At 34.7% G+C, this 20,084-nt stretch overlaps 1 protein-coding gene across 17 annotated transcripts in view; it reads right to left on the reverse strand.

Moving 5' to 3' along the window:
• tbc1d1 (TBC1 (tre-2/USP6, BUB2, cdc16) domain family, member 1) overlaps positions 1-20,084 on the reverse strand; it is a 119,688-nt gene that overhangs the window by 74,960 nt on the left and 24,644 nt on the right. For 5 of the 17 annotated variants that reach the window (XM_068217984.2, XM_068217983.2, XM_005168371.6 and 2 more), the window contains exon 1: positions 17,374-17,525. The exons of 8 other annotated variants lie outside the window; for them this stretch is intronic. In XM_068217984.2, coding sequence (XP_068074085.2) covers positions 17,374-17,448 — 75 coding nt within the window. In that variant the 5' untranslated portion in view covers positions 17,449-17,525. Of the gene's footprint in view, positions 1-6,487; positions 6,682-17,373; positions 17,526-20,084 lie in introns of those variants that run through there. 4 more of the 17 variants (XM_073950088.1, XM_073950082.1, XM_009307533.5 and 1 more) reach the window with 1 other exon arrangement.

Below are 20,084 nucleotides of genomic sequence, written 5' to 3' on the forward strand. Positions count from 1 at the left end.
GCTAAGCGGTTAGCATTTTGGCAGATAACCTACTGCACCTTTAAGGCACAATAAAAGTACTTTTATAATGAGGAATAATTTTACTGAATTAAGACAATAATGACTATACAGTTTTATTTTACATTTTATTATTCAATTCTTGTGCCCAGATACTGTTTGTCTCTTTGAAAACCATTAAGCATCTATATCACAATGTGTGTATCTGCAATAGTCAAATCGCAGAATTAATTATTTATTAAATATTAAAAAGATAAAAAAAGATAAATATTTTTTTGTTTGTTTTTTAATTGTTTATACAATCATGACCATGTTATTATATGTTTGATTGTTCAATTACTGTATACTGTTTCACTTCACAGAAAAACACCAAGCACTGTTTATTTAACTTTCATCTATGCTCTGGTGTATTTATACATGCTTATAATTTATTATAATTTATGCAAACACCCTACACATCTATTTAACTATATGAAATATTTCCAAATAAGCTATTCAATTCATCTGGTAAGAATAAGTTTACATTGCAATATAAATGACAACAAAACGAAATATTACAATGTCAGATTTTTCCAATATCGTGCAATAGTGGATCCTCATGACACACATAAGCACATTAATATTTGTTGTGATGCACAAAAAAAGTGTTCTATGAGCTTTGGTTGATTAAAGTTAAACTACAAAATTCACATGGAATGGTTTGACAATAGCCCCTTTCACACAGTGATACCGGTAAATATCCGGAAAATTTCCGGAACGACTTTACCGGTATATTCAAAAAAGCGCTGTTCACACAGGCGAGGACGTTACGGAAATTTTCCGGAAAAGAGCATTCACACATCCATTCCAAAATACCGGTAAATTCTGACATCATTCACCACAAATGAGCTTTAAATGGCTGCGCTTGTATTTTTAAACATTTGACTAAATTACAAACTCTGTGGATGATCAATATTGTGAACAACTTTCTCAGGATCACTTTCGCATGTCGAGATGTTCATAATATGTGCGTGTGCAGGCGCTCACAGGATGTTTCACAGGCACAGGAACGTAAACAAACAACGGCTTATCATAAGCATATCATCGATGATTATTTACACAGTTGGCATTAAGAAGAACATATAAACGTGATCTGACTAACTTCTAGCAGCTAAATGTGTCTGGAAAAAATATTCAAAGGCTTTTATCCTCATAAACCACGCGGACGTAAATGCGTCTGACTGTTGTGATTGACTAAAGCAGACGTCTCACGTCAGCACGTTCTAGACGTGCACGCGCTTATTACGGGAATCTTCCTTCTGTATTCACACAGCGCAGCATTCCGGCAAATTGCCGGTAATGTTACAACTTCTCTTTCCGGAAAATAGCCAGAACGATTTTACCGGTATTTTCAAAAAGGACCTGTTCACACATACAACCTTTCCGGAAAATTGCCGGCAATTTTCCGGAAAGGTCTGTATGTGTGAAAGGGGCTAATATTTTTGCTTAATAAACGTCTCAACACCATTGCTGTCTACAGAGTTTCATAGAGAGCTCTCAGATTTCATCTAAAATATCTTAATTTGTTTTCCAGGGGATTGTAAGAACATGAAAATAAGTAATTACTAAAAATATTTTAATCTTTGGGAGAATTAACCCTTAAATGTGCTAAATAACAGCTTGTGAATCAGACCAAATGAACTAAGGGGACAATGAAGTTCTGTGAAGCTCTGGGAAAATCTGTTGTGCATTGTTTGTTTTATGTAAATTATTTTGACGTATGAAAAGTTGTTTAAAGTGTGCAAAGATGTTTTGTGGCCACAGTGTATATACTACATTAGGGCAGCGAACACAGCTAACTAGTTCTGTGTTCATTTACATTTGTGATTATTTGAAATTGCTACATCCTCAGGCATCTGATTTAGATGTGAGCTGTGAAACTCTACAAAAGTCTGCTATGTGAGCAATCCCTTTGGCTAATCAAAACTAACACACAACCAAATGTTTCATAAGAGCACTTTTTTTTAGAGCACCAAACCAGTGCAAGTGGTACCTACAACCTTGTGTGCAGCAATACACACTTTTTTTAGGTCTGATTCAGCATGTGTGAGTCACAGTGTGTGTGTGCTTGTTTATGATAATACAGTTGGGTCTGATCATCAGAATTCCAGGATGTGTGGCCTGCATAAAGATTGCTACTGACTCATCATATTCATCTTAGACAATGGGGTTGAGAGTCTTACTCTGAATCCAGAAATACAACCAACCAGTTGAGTTGCTATTATTTGTTAGCAAAATTTAAATCTCAGAGCATTTTTACAGTATTTGCTATTTCATGTTCCTAATTTTGATTCAAAGCTTAACAGGATATTCTAGAAGATTATGACAGTTTAGTTTTTTATAAGGATAATAATTTCATAACAAATTGTGGGTGTTTCTGAAGAGAATGGAGGCAGAATCAAAGTCTCTTTAAGGCAAGTAATTTCACTCAGCGGCCATCTTTGAAGCGCATATTAGGCAGTATGCAAGGTAGAGCTGCATGATTCTGGCTAAAATGAGAATTGCGATTGTTTTGTTTAAAATAAAGATCACCATTTTCTCACGATTCTGTAGATGTAAAATAAAGGTATGATAAAAACAAACATATGGTAAAACATCAATAATAATATTATGTGTAGGTCTACTGGTTTCTATAAGCAAATTCTATTCTACTTATATAAATTCTGAATTATTATGTTTGAGATATATGCTTGCAATCTGTCATTAACAACATTGTTAGACAATTTTATTCACTGGTAAAATCAGACATTTGTCATTATGTGATTATATTCAACAATATATAGGCTCGAGTAGTTATACTGACACTGTAAACATTTATTTTCATGTACAACTCTGTTCGCTATGAAAGAAAAAACATAAAATGCTTGTTGCAATCATACTGTAACTCTAAATTGCGATATGACTATTTAAATGAACTGCTCGTTTTCGGTTTCATTTTGACTGCTGTTCATACTTTGCGTGCGGCTCTCAAACGATTGCTCTGTGCCACAAACTGAATATTATTTACAACTTTATTATCTGTTATTCACAGCCTATGCAGGTTTTGTTCACTAAAGTAGACGTGCGCGTGTCTATCAAGTAGGTCAGCAGCTCACGTCCCGTGTGATTTACCGGCCGTGTATACATCAATATATTAAGGCGAAAATGAAATTTTTGGGGTGATTTATACCTTATAAATACAGTATTTTACCTTAAAAATATATATATTTGTACCTAAAAATTAAGAGGAACATATTTGTACTTTTTAGGTACTAATATGTACCCTTGAAGTATTAATATGGACCTTGTAGGTACAAATTTATACCTTTTGAAAAGGGACACCCCAGTGACACAGAGATATTATGTCTAAACAAACTGTTATTTTTTTGACGTGAATAATCACAATAAATTTTTGCCCAGCACAATAAAAACATAAAATATAAAACAAAACTGTGATTATGAAAAAAAAGCTGTGATGTGATGATGAGCAGAATGATGACTGACAGACTCAGAATCTGTGCAGTGCAGTGTGTGTTGAGTTGTGCTCTTCATGAATGGGACGATAACCGTTTTCAATACCGCAATTTAGAAAAAAGTCAAGGTTTTAAAAACGTCAAACCATGACATTTTTATTCATGATTATCATTCCATCAGAATCTTATACTGGTCCATGCCTAATTTCCATGTGAAGTAATGACTGATCAATTACATTAGGAACGATGCATTTGAGTAAGTCATACTTTAAACATACTTTCTGATGCTCAAACAAGACTTATTCATTGACATGACTAGTATTAAAAAAAGAGAGAGATGACCAGTTCATGTTCAGTTCAGCTAGGGTTGTGCTGATAAACGATAATATATCGAATCGCAATAGAATTTACATCATCAACGATAAGCTCTGGACTTTTTTACTTTATATTGATCTATATAGATTGAACAGCAGAAATGTGCAACAATGGGAATCTAAAAGTGTGTTGATATTAGAGATGTACCAATTTTTCGGCTGAAAATATGTTATGCCATTTAATGGACCCTTTAATTTTTGCAGCTTCAGTCATTGTTGAGGTACTCTTAAATCTGGAAGCATTAACAACTTATATCGCAATATAAATCGTTGTTGTTCAATATCTGAAATAATTATTGATCATTGTAAAAATCAACAAGAAATTAGAAATCTGAGACAATTTAATCATCAATTCATCAATCAAACGTTTAGTGAAATTCATGACTCAATAGAAATCAGAACTGACTAAAAATGAGAAATCAATATCATAAACCCAGACCTATGTACACAGCTGAAACTTTAAGCTTTTTAGATAGGCATTATGTGTGCACATCACAGTTCAGTGTCTTTGGAAAACACAAATTAAATGCCACTACTGTTTCATTCAAGAAGTTTACCCATTAAAAAACAAAACTGAAAACAAAGTTTAGGCATAATTCTACTACCAGTGTCCGAAATGTCAGCGCAACCCTAAATTGTACTTCTTGCTGCCTTGAAAACTCAGCAAATGCAGTCTAAAAAATGCCACAAAAAAAAAGCATGCTTTAAAACCATAGACAGGGCTCGAAATTTGACCATTTTAGTCGCATATGCGCCCGAAAATTAATCTATGCGACCTCATAATATATTTTGGCGCATTAGTGCGACTGCAGATAATGGTTGTAGTGCGACCTGTTTTGATTTTTTGTAAAAACGTGCTAAATCGCTCTTCCCTGCCGAGCGATCATGACACGTGGTGGATATTGATCCGCCAGCTGAGATCAATCGATTACGTGCACTTCGGAGAAGGTGCCCGAATCTCGATGCGTTGCATTCACTGCGTATTCAGCGCAAATGTCCGCTAAAAGTCAAATCTAATACTGTACATTTCATCGCCAAAGAAGCTCGCCTTTACTAAGTTTACACTGAAACTGCGGCTTATCATAACAAACAGCGGTACTGCGCCGGTGGTCATCGCAAGAATCCTGCTCAACCTGCTCATAAATTGGGTTAGCTGCTTTCCACTAACACAGAAAAATGAAGATCAGCTCAGACTGAACATTTAAATTGACACAAACTGAAACCAAAACTTTTAAAGAGTGATAGAAGTGAGACTTTACTTACTTTCTTTTGTCTATTCTTTTTTGAGGTGTATATTATTTTTTTGCAGCTTTCAGCATTGAATTGAATTATTTATTATAATCTTTTGTTCCTTTTGTAGCAGAAATATTATTTATTAAATTGACATTCATATAAAACAGCAGTACAAAATAAATATTTCTTACTGCAATGCTTAATTTTTGTTTGATGCAAACTATACATTTATTTTTCATAAAGTAACAGACTTTTTATAGCAGATATTCATGCACATTCAAGGCAGCATCATAATGAGAAATGTAATTCATTGTTACTATTATTGTCATTTTCATCATCATTAATATTCTATAATTATTAGACATTCATTTTGGAATTATTGCACACAAATATCAAGTCATCACAGCATTAGTTAGACAGTTGTTTCTGGTTTTTGTTAGTCCTATTAATGTTGTTTTAAAATACAATAAATCCCTTAAAAAACAATTTGCAGCGGTGCTCATTCATTTTTGGTGGGTGCTCCTAAATTTTTTCTGGTGCTCCTAAATTGTTTTGGTGCTCCTAAATATTTGAAGTTGGGAGCACCGGTGCTACCAAGTAAAAAAGTTTTTTTTCGATGAACTTGGTTTTGCAAGCTTTTATGACTTTACTCCCTCATAATTGTAAGATCTGCGTGAACCTTGCTTAAAGAGTTATTTCACCCCCTAAAAATGGCTTTAATATATTTAGTGTAGCATGATAAAGCACACATTTGATTGGATACCACAGTAGAGTAATTTCATTGGTCATCGTTTATACTGTAAGAGGATGACAACAGGAAAACAGTTTAAAGGGAAGAAAAGTTTGCCAACAACCCTGAATACTCACAGATAAGCCTATAGTTATAAGATAATGGTGATATTTACAGAAAGGTTCTCCAAAGGAAAGTCACATTGCAGAAGAAAGGCCAGACCTCCAACCTGCATCAAACAAGTCACTTCTTCTCATTAATAATCTCAATCCAGGGTTGCAAGCTTTTGTGCCAAAGATGATGAGCTTGTATGTTCACGTATCAACATGACCTGTCTTGCATAACAGCCTGTTGCAAACAAGAATATCAAAGAACAACAATCTCCAAGCTAAAACTAGGTATTAGCAAACTATATTGTCTCTTTTATATAGGAAAGGCCAAAATAAGACATCTATTTCATACATTTTGTATGCTTTAAAGGTCAGAATCGTACTCTCACACTAGTGTAGGAGGCCAACAGAAACCATGTTGTCATGTTACTGACCATGCAGCAAGGAAATAACTGTACACACATCTACTTTACATTAGAAATCCTGTGCCTATTAATGACAACAGAAAGGACTCGACACACACACATACAAACACTCCCTCAAACATTTCACCTGATTCAGCCATCTACGCAGAGAAGGCATGTCCGAACCTGAATGTGTTCTCCCTCATCCCTCCATCAGAGCTATATTCTCCACTTTCAAACGTTTTCACCTTTACTCTGCTGTACTTCAGATGGTAAGTGTAAGTCCCTCAAAGCTTTCTCTGTTCTCTGCTGTCCCTCCCTCCCTCTCTCTCTCCCTCTGCTAGCTGTTCCTCTGTTTCTTAGGACCCAGGGCTGACTCTGGCTCCTCCTCTCTTGCTGATTCAGAACAATGTTGTTCAGTCAGAGCACTGCACCGTGACATCTTTCAAGGAAGATCACCTTCCCAAACACAGCAGAGTTACAATCTTTCGTACTCTCTTCCTGCTCCCTTCTCTTCTCCCTCTGGGATGCCCTTATCTCTGGTAACGGTATTTAATTGTTTGCTTATAGTTTAAAGAAGCAAGCTCGGCAAACACTGGGAACACCAGAATGTACTTATGGGGGGGAAATAATGTCTGGGCTGCATAAACAAAATTTAAATAAATATTAAGAAAATGCCATCATAAAAATGAACGATTAATATAGTTGAACTATTAATCAAACAAGAACATTTGGCAAATTTTTTGCTGTAAAATTGTAAAAAAATAAATAAATAAAGTTTTTAACTTAGTCTGCATACAAGCAGTTGGACAAAGATAACATTGAAATTATTTACAATGATACTTTCTATCGTGAAAACAAAAAATAAATAAATCCAGGGGGGGCTAATAATAATTCTGACTTCAACTGTGTGTGTGTGTATGTGTGTGTGTGAGTGTGTGTGTGTGTGTGTGTGTGTATATATATATATATATATATATATATATGTATAAAAAATTTTATTTTTTTTTCCATTTATTAATTCATTCATTTTCTTTTTGGCTCAGTCTCTTTATTAATCAGGGACACACTGTAAAAAATGGCCGTGATTTCAACGGTAGAAAAACAGTAAAAATGCTCTGGTAAAATTCCATAACCTGGTTAACAGTATGTTTTCTTAATATATACAGCGAATAATCATAAATTGACTTTTCCACAATTCCCAGCAGGCACTTCACTTTTTATGCATTGGTTCATTCTGATGTTGGTAATTCAAAATACAGACATATTACCTCTTAAAATCAATAAAATACAGTAGTTTACAGTAAAAATGAGAAATTACTTTTGCGGTTTGTACCGTATTTTTAACTGTGAAATACTGGCAACCAGAGCTGCTGTTTTTTTAGCGTAAATTTAACGGATTTATTTTTTACAGTGTAGAATAAGTCTATTCTTATATGAGTCAAATAAAGAAAAATAGGGTTTCGAGCATCAAGGGCTACACAATATTGGGAAAAAATGGCATTGCAACATTTAGTTTTTCTGTAATACATATTGCAATATTAGTATAATTTCACAATTTTAGAGGAGTGCATCAGCATAAAATATACATAAATAAATTTTCAGTGGAGTCTAATAGCCTTAAGTTTAAAAATGCAATAATCAAATGTTTATTAACACCATATAGTCTTCATGGGGTAAATAATTTAATAATCTTTGTTAAAAATCAGTTTTTCTTTTTTTTTTAAACTTAAGTATTTCTTGTGCCAAAAGGGTTCAAATTCAATTAAAATCTTATAGTCAAAGGCCTTAAAAATACATTTAAAAAATTTCACACTTTTACAACCTACTGTATTAGATTAGATTAAGCTTTATTAAACCCAACATAGCCTTGCATATCCTGCGATGTATTGCTGATTTGCACATTGTGATATTGATACTAAAACGATATATTGTACAGTGCTAATCAAAACAATAAAATTTTACTTTTTGTCTTTATTGATTATTTAAATCTCTTTTTTTGTTTTGTTTTGCTCTACTCAGTGCACTTGGACTGTAATCTCTTACCAATGTATTATATTTAAATATTGAAAATGTTTCTTGTGTCTTTTTGTCATATTTTTTTAGAGATGGGTTGGCCAATATGGACTTAAAATTATTTTGCAATATTTTCTGATATTTATCGCGAGTACAGTAAGGACGATAATAAATATGCATCTTTTGAGGGACAAAAAAACTCCAGTATCTTGTGTTAATTTCTATAGTTTACAAAAAAATGTCCTCAACCTTGCTTCTACCATTATCCTGCAGAGCTCAACCACATTTAAACACACTGAAGCAGCTGGTCGAGCAGGTTTTCAGGATCATAAAATACACAAGCAGATGTGCTGAAGCAGGTTAGAAATAAACCGTGAGAACTCTGAAACAGTGTTATTTTTTATTTTATTCATACTGTACGCAAAAGGGCGCCCTAGCACAATCTCCACATTTAAGCTACTGAGGAAAAGCCGTCAGCCACGGTTAGCTATCACTACTAAACAGCGAACAAGGTTAAGGGAGGAACTGATAAATGGCTCAAACATGAAGACAAAAAACAAACGCATGAGGCAATATCTGGATTATCTGTGTTTTTCAAGCCATTGGTATTTTCTGATAACTATAATGCAATGCTATTTAACCTAGCATTTATCACTGTATTGAATACTATAAAATCGCATGATTTCTTCTTTATTCTGTGATATTAAATAACCATGTCTGGTCATAAAAATATGTTTTTCCAAACACTCGACTGTTTTTATGAAGTGTATTTAGAGCATATCAGATTATTTCTTAATGTAACGAACCAAAGATTTATTTATTGTGTAATGGCATCCTACAGACAAGTAACTGCTACATTTAGCATGCCCAGAAGTCCAACTTTTTGTGCGATGGATAGCATCTTCCTTGGGTGCCTTTTGGATGTTAGCGCAGGTGCCTATGATGGTGCAGTTTCATCGACATTGTGAGTTTTTTGGGGGGAGAAAACTTGCAAACATGCAGTCCAGCACTAAAGAGTCACACTGCTAGCGATCAAAGATTTATGTAAATTTGGCAAGCTGAACGCATTCTGTACTGCATAGGTCTCAATCCCGATTCCTGGAGGACCACAAATAAACTATTCAAACACAGCTGATCAAACTAATGAAGGCTTTCAAAACTACTAGAGACTATTAAGCAGTTGTGAGTTGGAGGTGGTTGGAGTTAAACTATGCAGAGCTGTGGCCCTCCAGGGATTGAGTTTGAGAGCACTGCTGTACTGTACAGGAGACACGGCATGGAGGAGATTGATTGACAATGGCAATGAGGATGCAGAACACAATGCGCAGTTAACAAAAAAAAAAAAAAAATCTCGAAACTGCAAGGCCAATGAAGGTAGCGAGGAACCGATGTATTGCAAGCAATAAAATATGGCCCATCCCTAATTTAATGTAACAATAGATACCAAAAATGGTAATTCATATTTAGAATAAAAGTCATTTAATGACATATTTTGAAGTGCCAAAAAACTAATTAAATTTTTTTTTAAATCTTTACACTTGGTAAATGGTTAGCTGATCAGTTTTAATCATTACTAAAGTAAACATTCTGGCCAATTAATTATCAGACATTGGTATAAAAATTATTTAATTATTTTGTAAAAGAATAGTCATGCAAATAATTTTTTTTTTCAATAAGGCAAGGCAAGTTTATTTATATAGCACATTTCAAACACAGTGGCAATTCAAAGTGCTTTACATAGACAAGAATAAAAGAAACAAGTAAAATAAAAATAAAAACAAATAATAGAATTAGTTAAAAAGCATAAAAATAGGTAAAATGTGATATAAAAGAATGAAGAAGAAGAGAAAAACATAATAGTGCAATCAGAAAAACATAATAGTGCCATCGAAATAAGCATAAAAATTATCTATCATATATGAAACTAAAAACGTAAATAAAAGTATAATGTTTTAAAATTATATCAGGGCTCGAAATTGTGACTGTTGTCGTCTCAAATGCACCCGAAATTTTATCTATGTGACCTGAAATTATTTGGTAGCCTTTGTGCAAGAGCATAAAACTGTTGCTGTGCGACCAGTTTTCACTGTATGTGCAGATTTATGAGACATTCACACAAAATCCAGCTCTGCGTCTGAAACGCAGCACTCAGAAAAAGTTTTAAGCTGTTGTCAAGTCAACTTGCTGCAGTAAACGCCCACAATGCTTGCCCCGCCTTCAAGCTCTTATGACTGCATAGATATTTACATTAGATGTCTCCTACCCTGTTGTTGTCTATTGGAAGGAATGCATCAATAGAGCCACCACTTTAGTACAGGGTAGCGCTCCTTTGAAATGAATGTGGGACCAAGGTGTAGTGGAGGACTGGCCATAGATATGTAAACATATATAAATATATCTATGATCGGGAGTTGTCCCGGTGGTCAATATGGAATATTTATAAAATATAACTACATCACTTTTCTATATCGATGGATAAGTGACCGTATGGGCATTGCCGACAACAAGCATATTTTTGTGTGCATGGACAGGGTACCTCACGATTCTCCAAATTAAATTCAAGGCTTTTTAAGACCTTTTTAATTAGATTTCAAATGAAATTCAATGTCAACTTTGTACCCATTCCGACAGAAGTATGAGGGGAAAATGTAAAATCTGAATAAAGTTCGAACCCTAGAAAAGAATTATGTACAAGTAGGCAACTTGAATTAAATAAAGCATTTTATACACTTTTCCATTTTAGCCGACAAACTAGGCTAGCGACTATCTTGTTCTGTACCTCACCTCAAGTAACCATAGTAACGGGTGCGCACGCTTTCTGCTATGGCGTGGAGCGTAAGATGCACTCAACTCAACGTTAAGCCCTAACGACGCAGAGGAAAAGCAGCAAATAGATGAAAATGGCAGAAGACAGCACATTCGCGAGATGGACGTACGTGCATATGCCGTTATTTCACTGACAAATGTCGTAATCGCAGAATTACGAGTCGAGAGCGCTTTCATGTAATACGATCAAGCGAACACGCTGGTTTCCTCTGTTCGTGGACAAAACTCCTGTGCATTCAAAACACTGTCTGCTCACGTGCGAATGATCTGCTCTCGCTCTTTCAGATGATGCAGATTAAAATGTGTGCCTTGTGTTTCCTCCTCTTTATGTGCTTTTGCTCTCCAGAGATTCTCCTGTTAAATTGTTATCCCAAGAATGTAGATATGTATTATATATTGCTACACTACTTACCTACAGGTTAAGGTAAATTCTATAATAAATTCTAGTGTTTTTGATTGCTAGGTATACTGCCTATGTTTTAGGCTAGTATTATTTACAACTTGTTAATGAATGCTTCAGCATACTGTAGTATTAAGAATAGTGAACTAAGAAAATGAAATACAAAGTGTAGTTTTACTGCAGTAAAGTGTGGTGAATTGTAGTATAATATAACCTATATTGTAACAAATAATCTGTATTACAGTTTGGAAGTAACTTGCACAAAACTGCTGGTATGTTATTAGGCATGCTTTTTAGTTAATTCGAAAACTAGCCGTGACGTCACTTATCCGACAACAATTCGAGTTTCTGGCTCCACAGCATCTTGTTATATTTCATTTACATTGTTTGCTGATTTTATTCAACAAAACTACCATAAGCCTAGAATTCAGTGCAAGTCGGTGCTACTTATGATCAGTGTTGGGGAGGTTACTTTGGAAATGTAATAGATTACAGAATACAAATTACTATTCCAAATGTAATAAGTACTTTATATCGAAATATCAGAAATGGGTTTTAAAATCCTATCACTGTTATTGAAAAAAATCTATCGCAATATGTATTAATATTAAACAATTGTCCAGACCTATGTAAATCGTTAACAATACCCTTAACATCATTACATTAATCTCAAATCTAGATCTTTTTAATAATTTCCAGCAATTTGATTGACCAACTTTGAGCGTAATTTAATTTATACATTTATTGTTTGACCACAGACACCTCCCAATTTAAATGCTACTGCTACAAGTTATACATTCTTCTTTGTCATGAACAACAAGCCACAGTTTTATGTGCCCAGAGCACTTAAGACAGACAAACACATGGTCTGTTCTTACTCAGTAAAACACAAACACACTCACACACTCTTTCAGAGGAAGTCAGGAGGGCTGGAACAGTCAGTAATCCAAAAATAAAGAGAAGTCAGTGCCCTTTCAGCTTGGCATGAACATAGAAGTGCAGAAAAAAACCCTGAACAAACATCTCCTGTCCCTCAGTGCAAGAGCGAAAGTGGCGAACAGCTTTGGTGAAGCTCGGGCTACTAGTGCTTTTCTTTTTTTTCTTTGTTATATATAACAATTTAGAATTTTTTTTTATCTTTATTGTAGAGGATGATGGAGATTGAAGACAGGAAAGCAGAGAGAGAGGGTGAAGAACCAACAAGGAACTTAAAGCCGGGAATCGAACTTGGGTCACTGCAAGCATCTCAGTGCCACAAAAAACGATTGATAATCTTTCGGAAATCACATGTCTGCTGCCCGGTCCTCAAATACATCCCGCATCCCTCTCCGCTCCTCAGATGCTGTGATGCGAGCAGAGCTATCTTCTCCATCTAGTGTCTAATTAAGACCTCTCCCGGAAGCTCTTCTGCAAATTCATACCGGCTCCATGATCCCCCAAAACTAATTACAATACCCGAAAATCCTGCAAGAGACACAGTGATCGTCTAAACATTACATTTGATAGGTTAAATGAATAGAGCAGTAAAGATTTTGAAACATATAGGTCCACATATATGCCAGAAACAACAATGTTCACATATATGACAGAAGCATCAATTTCCACATATATGCCAGAAACATAAATGTCCACATTTACAATTTTGTACAACAATTAAGTTGTTATATATTTATATTTTTATATAATACTTTTTTATAGCTACTTTTAGCTTCTGACATGCGTTTTTGTTCCTGAAGTGTGGATGAAAATCTTTCCCGAGACCAGTATGGATGCGGATTGTTTCTTTTTTTATCTCAAAACTAAAATGCAGTATGCACTTGTGCCTAGCCTCAGGCTAAACTAGCCTCAGGTATTCAAACCACCAACATGGCCTCTTTCAACAACTTCCAATCAAAATGAACTGTGCCTTAATACAAATGCTTTTAACGGTCATGTTGATGAATAACTTGGGTGAATTTTAAACAATGTAAACATCTTTACTATTAGCATAATCATTAAAAAAAGAGCTTGCCTCAGCACTTTGATATCCAACACCAAACACACTAACAACTAAACAAGAGAGGAGAAACAGATAGACAGAGCTCAAAGGAGTCTGGGATGTGACACAGTTACAACCCAGAAAAAACAGCTTTGACTTTATCCAGACACACACACACCTATATACATAATGATGGAAAAATTCTGAACGGGAGGGACAAACAATCCAGACAAATGTCAAAGATAACAGGCTTTAATGTTGTTTTAAACAGTGTGTCACATTTCACTAATATTTACATTCATAGATCTGTCATATTTCACTGTGTTATAGTCTTTTAAAACAACAGCATGATTACACACAAGAATACTCTACACACACTCACTTCCCTTTAGTCCACAGAACACACCCACTCACAAGACCACCATCTCAAAGTTCATGTTTTTGAGGGCATTAAGTCACAGCAAGAAAAAGGAAATGCTAGACGATGAGGTCATCTAAAGCTCCACAACCACCACTCAGCTAAAACAGCATAATTAGTCATATGGTGAGATAAACTGTAAGGAACAGTCTATATCCTAGCCTATATGGGAAGTTGGTATAACATTTTAAGTAGAGACGGCAACATACTGAAGAGTAAATGCAAATTTTGGACTTAAATTAAAAAAATATATATAAAATATTAGAATACATAATATTATTATAATTACTGTATTATTATTATCTTACAACGACATCATCTTTGAAAATATTTGCTGAAATTACATGTTTTAAATGACTATATTTTAATTATCATCCATTTTAATGACAACATATTTTAGCTTAAAATTATTATTCAAAATGATTATGTTTAGATATTAGTATTGCTGATTACAAATTAATGTGTGTGTGTGTGTGTGTGTGTGTGTGTGTGTGTGTGTGTGTGTGTGTGCGTGTGTGTGTGTGTGTGTGTGAGATGGAATGGGTTTTTCCCAGTACTGGTTAGCGGCTGGAAGGATATCTATCTGCTGTGTAAAACATATGCTGGAATAGATAGCGGTTCATTCCGCTGTGGTGACCCCTGATAAAGAAGGGACTAAGCCGAAGGAAAATTAATGAATGAATTTGCTGTATTCGATGATAAAATAATTGCATAAAATGTAAAATAAAAGCTATTTAAAATTAGACCTATAAATTATTGATTATTTTATATAATAAAAAAAATAAAAGTTTCGTTAAAGTTCATTCAGGTTTTGTAAAATATTCTCATTAATAAATAAATTATTACAAATAATTTAAATAATTAGAATATAATTTAAAAACATGAACAAACCAGGTCACTACGTGATGTAGAAGAAAATGTTTCCTGACTCGCTCCTCCAAAACACCCCAAAGTGGCACAATAATATTAAGATCTGGTGATTGTGCAGGCTATGGGAGATTAACTTTAGAGTTAATCTAACCACTCTGTCACCAGTCTTGCTGTGTGTATTAGTGCATTATCATCCTGATACACGTCACCACCTTCAGCATACAATTTTTGAACCATTGGGTGCAAATGGTCCTTATTCTCCTTGAAGAATGGTTCGGTAGTCCTTGGCAGTGATGTGCCCATCATCTAGCACATGTATTGGGCGTAGGGAATCTAATGATGTTGCCCAGACTATCACTGATCCACTCCCATGCATTGCTCTGGGCTTCAACAGTCTGGGTGGTACAATTCTTTGGTGCTTTACCACACCTTAACTCTCTCGGATGTGAGACAAAAGACAGTGAAGGTGGATTCAACTTCAGGAGCAATGACATGTGTATTTAAGAGCAAAAACATACACTTTTGTGTTTGTGTAAAGTCTAAAACTGTGATTATTATATATAATTTAAAAAAAATAATATTTTTTTTATTAAAGTTCATTCAAGCTTCATTAAACATTCTCATTCATTTATTCATTCTTTCATTCATTCATTTTCTTTTCGGCTTAGTCCATTTTTTATCGGGGGTCACAGCGGAATGAACCGCCAACTTATCCAGCATATGTTTTACGCAGCGAATGCACTTCTAGCTGCAACCCATCACTGGAAAATATTCATACACAATCATTTACACTCATACACTACGGAGTCTGGACAATTTAGCCTACCCAATTCACCTATAGCACATGTCTTTGATCTTGTGGTGGAAACCGGAGCACCCGGAGCAAACCCACTCGAACACAGGGAAAACGTGCAAACTCCACACAAAAATGCCAACTGACCCAGCTGGGGCTTGAACCAGCAACCTTTTGCTGTGAGGCGATCGTGCTAATCACTGCGCCACTGTGCTGCCCTAAATATTGCCATTTATGAATAAATTATTAAAAATAATGTCAATAATTTGAACATAACTCAAAAACTTTAATAAACTAGTTTAAGCACTATAAAAGTTTAACAATTTCATTGATACAAAAAAACTATTCTTAACTCTGATCAAGCCACCAATAACATTCTTTTTAAATATTGCTGCACATAATTTAATGAACAATAATAAATTATTGAAAACAACTGCTGGGTCTGATCAAATGTGTACAGACCAAAAAATACAAGCATTTACACAAAACTGAAAAAGGTAACTTTTGACTAAGCAACAGCGCACATACACAACAAGAGTTTTCATGTTCAGTTTTACAAAGTAAAAACTCAAAGTATGAATAAGGCACAGGCACATGCTGCGGAACTGTTTAAAAACAGGTCACATGAGGTGGAACTGAGTGCAGGACATGTGATTGTGACACACACCTTAAAATGAGCTGGTTCCATTTACGAAACAATATACTAAAAGTAACTTTAGAAAACATTGATGGAACTACTGCTACACAACAACAACTTCCTAAAAGCTGAATCAGACAGCAGTGCTGGAATACAGTGAATACAGAACGTAATATGACAGACTGTCAGAAATCGACAATGCATTCATTGTCATTTGTGTAAAAACAGCCTTTATAGTATGTAAATGATTTACATTTGCAATCTTGTTCCTGATGTTCCTTTGTCACACAAAACATCTGACACTCCATCAGTCTTACTGCCTTGAGTGCCATTAGTCAATGAACAGACTTGAATGAGCACACTTACTGCAAACAAACTTAACCACCCAATTGCTCTCAACAATAAAAAATACTTTATATACCTTTCTGTCATCTTTCATCATACATGCCTGCATATAAAGAATCTCTTTAAACCATTTCAACTGCTTTCAATGCGTTGTCCATTTTCTAACTTACATACAAATAACCGACAGCTAACGTTACTGTTACAGTAAGCTGAGACATCAAATAACCGCCATCTAAGTTACCCATTTAATTGAACTCATTTAGACTCAGTTTTAAACTATTTTATTCGTTCAAAAATGACTTTTTTGATCAGTAAAAGTTTCGTTTGACCGTAAGTGTAACATTTGAACCATTATTTTATAATAAACTGACAGGCGTCGTTTCAAAACATACTGAGCTGCCTACCTAGACAGCATTAGCGCCTTATGGATAGTTGAATCAGTGCCCAGAAATGCTGTCTAGACAAGCAGTTCGGCATGTTTTGAAACACAGCCCACTAATACAACTCTACCAAGAAAAAGTTCATTATCCGAGATATACATCAAGGCGTTACATCAACTAACGTTGTGTTATTCACTCTTCGCGAGAGGGAAATACATTTAATGACATATCAAGGGAATTAATTATTTTTCAGAGGGTTAATGTTCACTAAACTCTCATTAGTGGCTAACCGACTAGCTAGCCAGCCATGCTAGCAGACATGGACTTTCCAACTAAACAAACTCCGAATAAACTTTATAAAAGGTACTCACTGCCTCCTGCTCGCTTTTCACATCCCTCCGCAGTTTATGGAAGATGTGAAAGCGCGCTTTCATCGCTTCAGCCATCCAGAGTTCATGAGGAAAGTGAAACTATTGGAAGTTTGGAGTGTGTGTTGCCGTTTGAACGGCGTTCAGTGGGATGTGACGGTAACATTCACATGATGAGAGAAAATTACACTGGAGAATCTGATCATATCACATCCACCGGGATACAAACGCCGTTTCCGGTCAGTGTCCAGACTGTCATGTGTTCGGGGGGAAATTGTTAAAACTGTGAGCTTTAAAAGTATTTTCGTTTAGAATCCAATGGAGAGAAAGATTAAACATCTTTTATTTTGCAATGTAAATAAAACACAAGTTGGTTTAGTTAAGGCTGGGGTTATTTAAGATTTTCTATAAGTAATAATAATAATACTAATATGAGCTGAATGAAATAATTATTAATTCTCCATAAGTAAGTGAGTTTTCAAGTTCAGGATGTGAGCACCACCTGGTGGCAGACAGGATAGTCAATTTACAAACTCAGACTCTAGAACCATACACCAACTATTTTCATTATGAACTTAAACAAAAAATGTATATAAAACAAATATGTAATTATGTTAAAAAGTATAGATATGTATAAATATATATATAAAGAATTTAGATGCAAAAACCTTTAAATGACGTTTAAAATGTTCCTCTAAATTTAGTATTTCTATCTGGCTCCTTTGTGTATCTTCAGTAATATCACATTTGCGTCAAAGATTAAGTACTTTCCCTGGTCTTTAAAGTAAAACAACTCAACATAAAAAAGGAGGCTGAGAAAAATAGATAGATTAGATTTCCACCGAAATTTCAGACGACACTTAGAGGTTTTTGCATCTGAACTCTTCATATATTTGTATTTAATAAAAAACACCTTTCATTACACTTTATAAACTATAACACTGTAAACTCTCAGTGTAGGAACATATGTTCGTTGCTTTTTTATTATTAACTATAATAACGCCTATACACTGACTGACTTTAAACAGTGATGTTTTAGGTTATGTTGATATTACAACATGGAATGCTCAGAAAGTGCAGATTAAGGAATGCTGAGATGCAAAGACCATGCATATTTTACATGATTAAAAATCAAGACTCACCAAAAAAAGGTGCTTAACACTTTAGATCTAACAGTCATATGATTAGATTAGATCATTACAAACTAATCACCAGATCAATATAACCAACTGCAGTGAAGAGGACTCGAGAAACATTGATTTCTACTCAACTACACAGTATAAATATGCATTGAGTAGTTTGATTTGGTTACTTTCACCAATGAACTACGTATAAACCTTTATTCCTAGAATGATAGAAATGATGCCAATGAATTTTAGTTAAATTGTGGCCATGTTGTTAATTTAGTTAATTTAATTGTGGCCATGTTGTGCTCTTTAATTACCATTATTTATTACTTCAGTCTCTTATTTTAGTTCAGTTGTGGTCATGATTTAACTGCACTGCCATTGAGAATGAAGTGGTACAATTGAACATGGCCACAATTGAACTGAAATAAGTGAAAATAAATCATGGAAAATAATTATTAATTTATTGCCATGATATATTTTATTTCTTACTCAAATAACTTTGCATTAAGTATGTCATTTATTTCAATAAAAAGAGCATACTCTATAATCTTGTTGTCCGTCACACATAATTTAGCAATGATCTTGTACTTCATGCTTCTACTCCAGTGCTTCTCAAACTGTGGTACGTGTACCACTAGTGGTACGCAGGCTTTCTTCTTGTGGTACGCGGAGAAATAATATGTCATGTACATGCTACACACGTTTCAAAATGTATCAAAAATGATGTATATAATGTGTCATATATGACATATGGCCTATATTTCTGAGGTAATCTGCTACGTTTTTTCACTGTGCAGAGTTGTAGCTGCTTTACTGGGCCTACTACGCTACTGTATTTCAATACTGCTTGTTTTGGTGGTACTTGGAGAGACCATTTTTTTCTGAGGTGGTACTTGATGAAAAAAGTTTGAGAACCACTGTTCTACTCAATACTTAATTTTTGGCTTAGCAACCTTATAGTGAACAGCTTTAAATGTTTCTTATTTTTATTACATCACAAGATGTGCAATCCTGTCAGACTTTTGTACCTCAAGCTGAACAAGTCATTGACTCCCTTAGATTTCACATTAACTGAAAAAAAAAACATTTATTTCAGTTGTTATTTATAAATATTCTGTATAAATGTAACATTGTATCAGCTGTTTATCTCTGTTAACATTATTCTGACTTTCTGAAGCATTTTTATTTAAATTATTGATGGGGACATGTCAATAATTGGTGGATACTGGAAGGGAAACATCTTTTACGTCCACGCTAATTCTATGCCCTTGCACACACATACAATACTATGGCTTAAATGTGAAACACATCAGCCACTTTAGTAGGTACCCCTGTCCAACTGCTTCTTAATGCAAATTTCTAATCAGCCATTCACATGGCAGCAACTCAATGCATTTAGGCATGTAGACATGGTACAGACAATCTGCTGCAGTTCAAACTGAGCATCAGTGATTTACAGTAAGTGACTTTGAATGTGGCATGGTTGTTTGGAAGAAGTTTGGAAAATTGTTGCCTGGTGTGATGAGTCTCGAATTCTGCTGCAACATTCAGATGGTAGCGTCAGAATTTGCCGTCAATAACATG

Source organism: Danio rerio, chromosome 1, assembly GCF_049306965.1.
Source record: "Danio rerio strain Tuebingen ecotype United States chromosome 1, GRCz12tu, whole genome shotgun sequence".
NCBI lineage: Eukaryota > Metazoa > Chordata > Actinopteri > Cypriniformes > Danionidae > Danio > Danio rerio.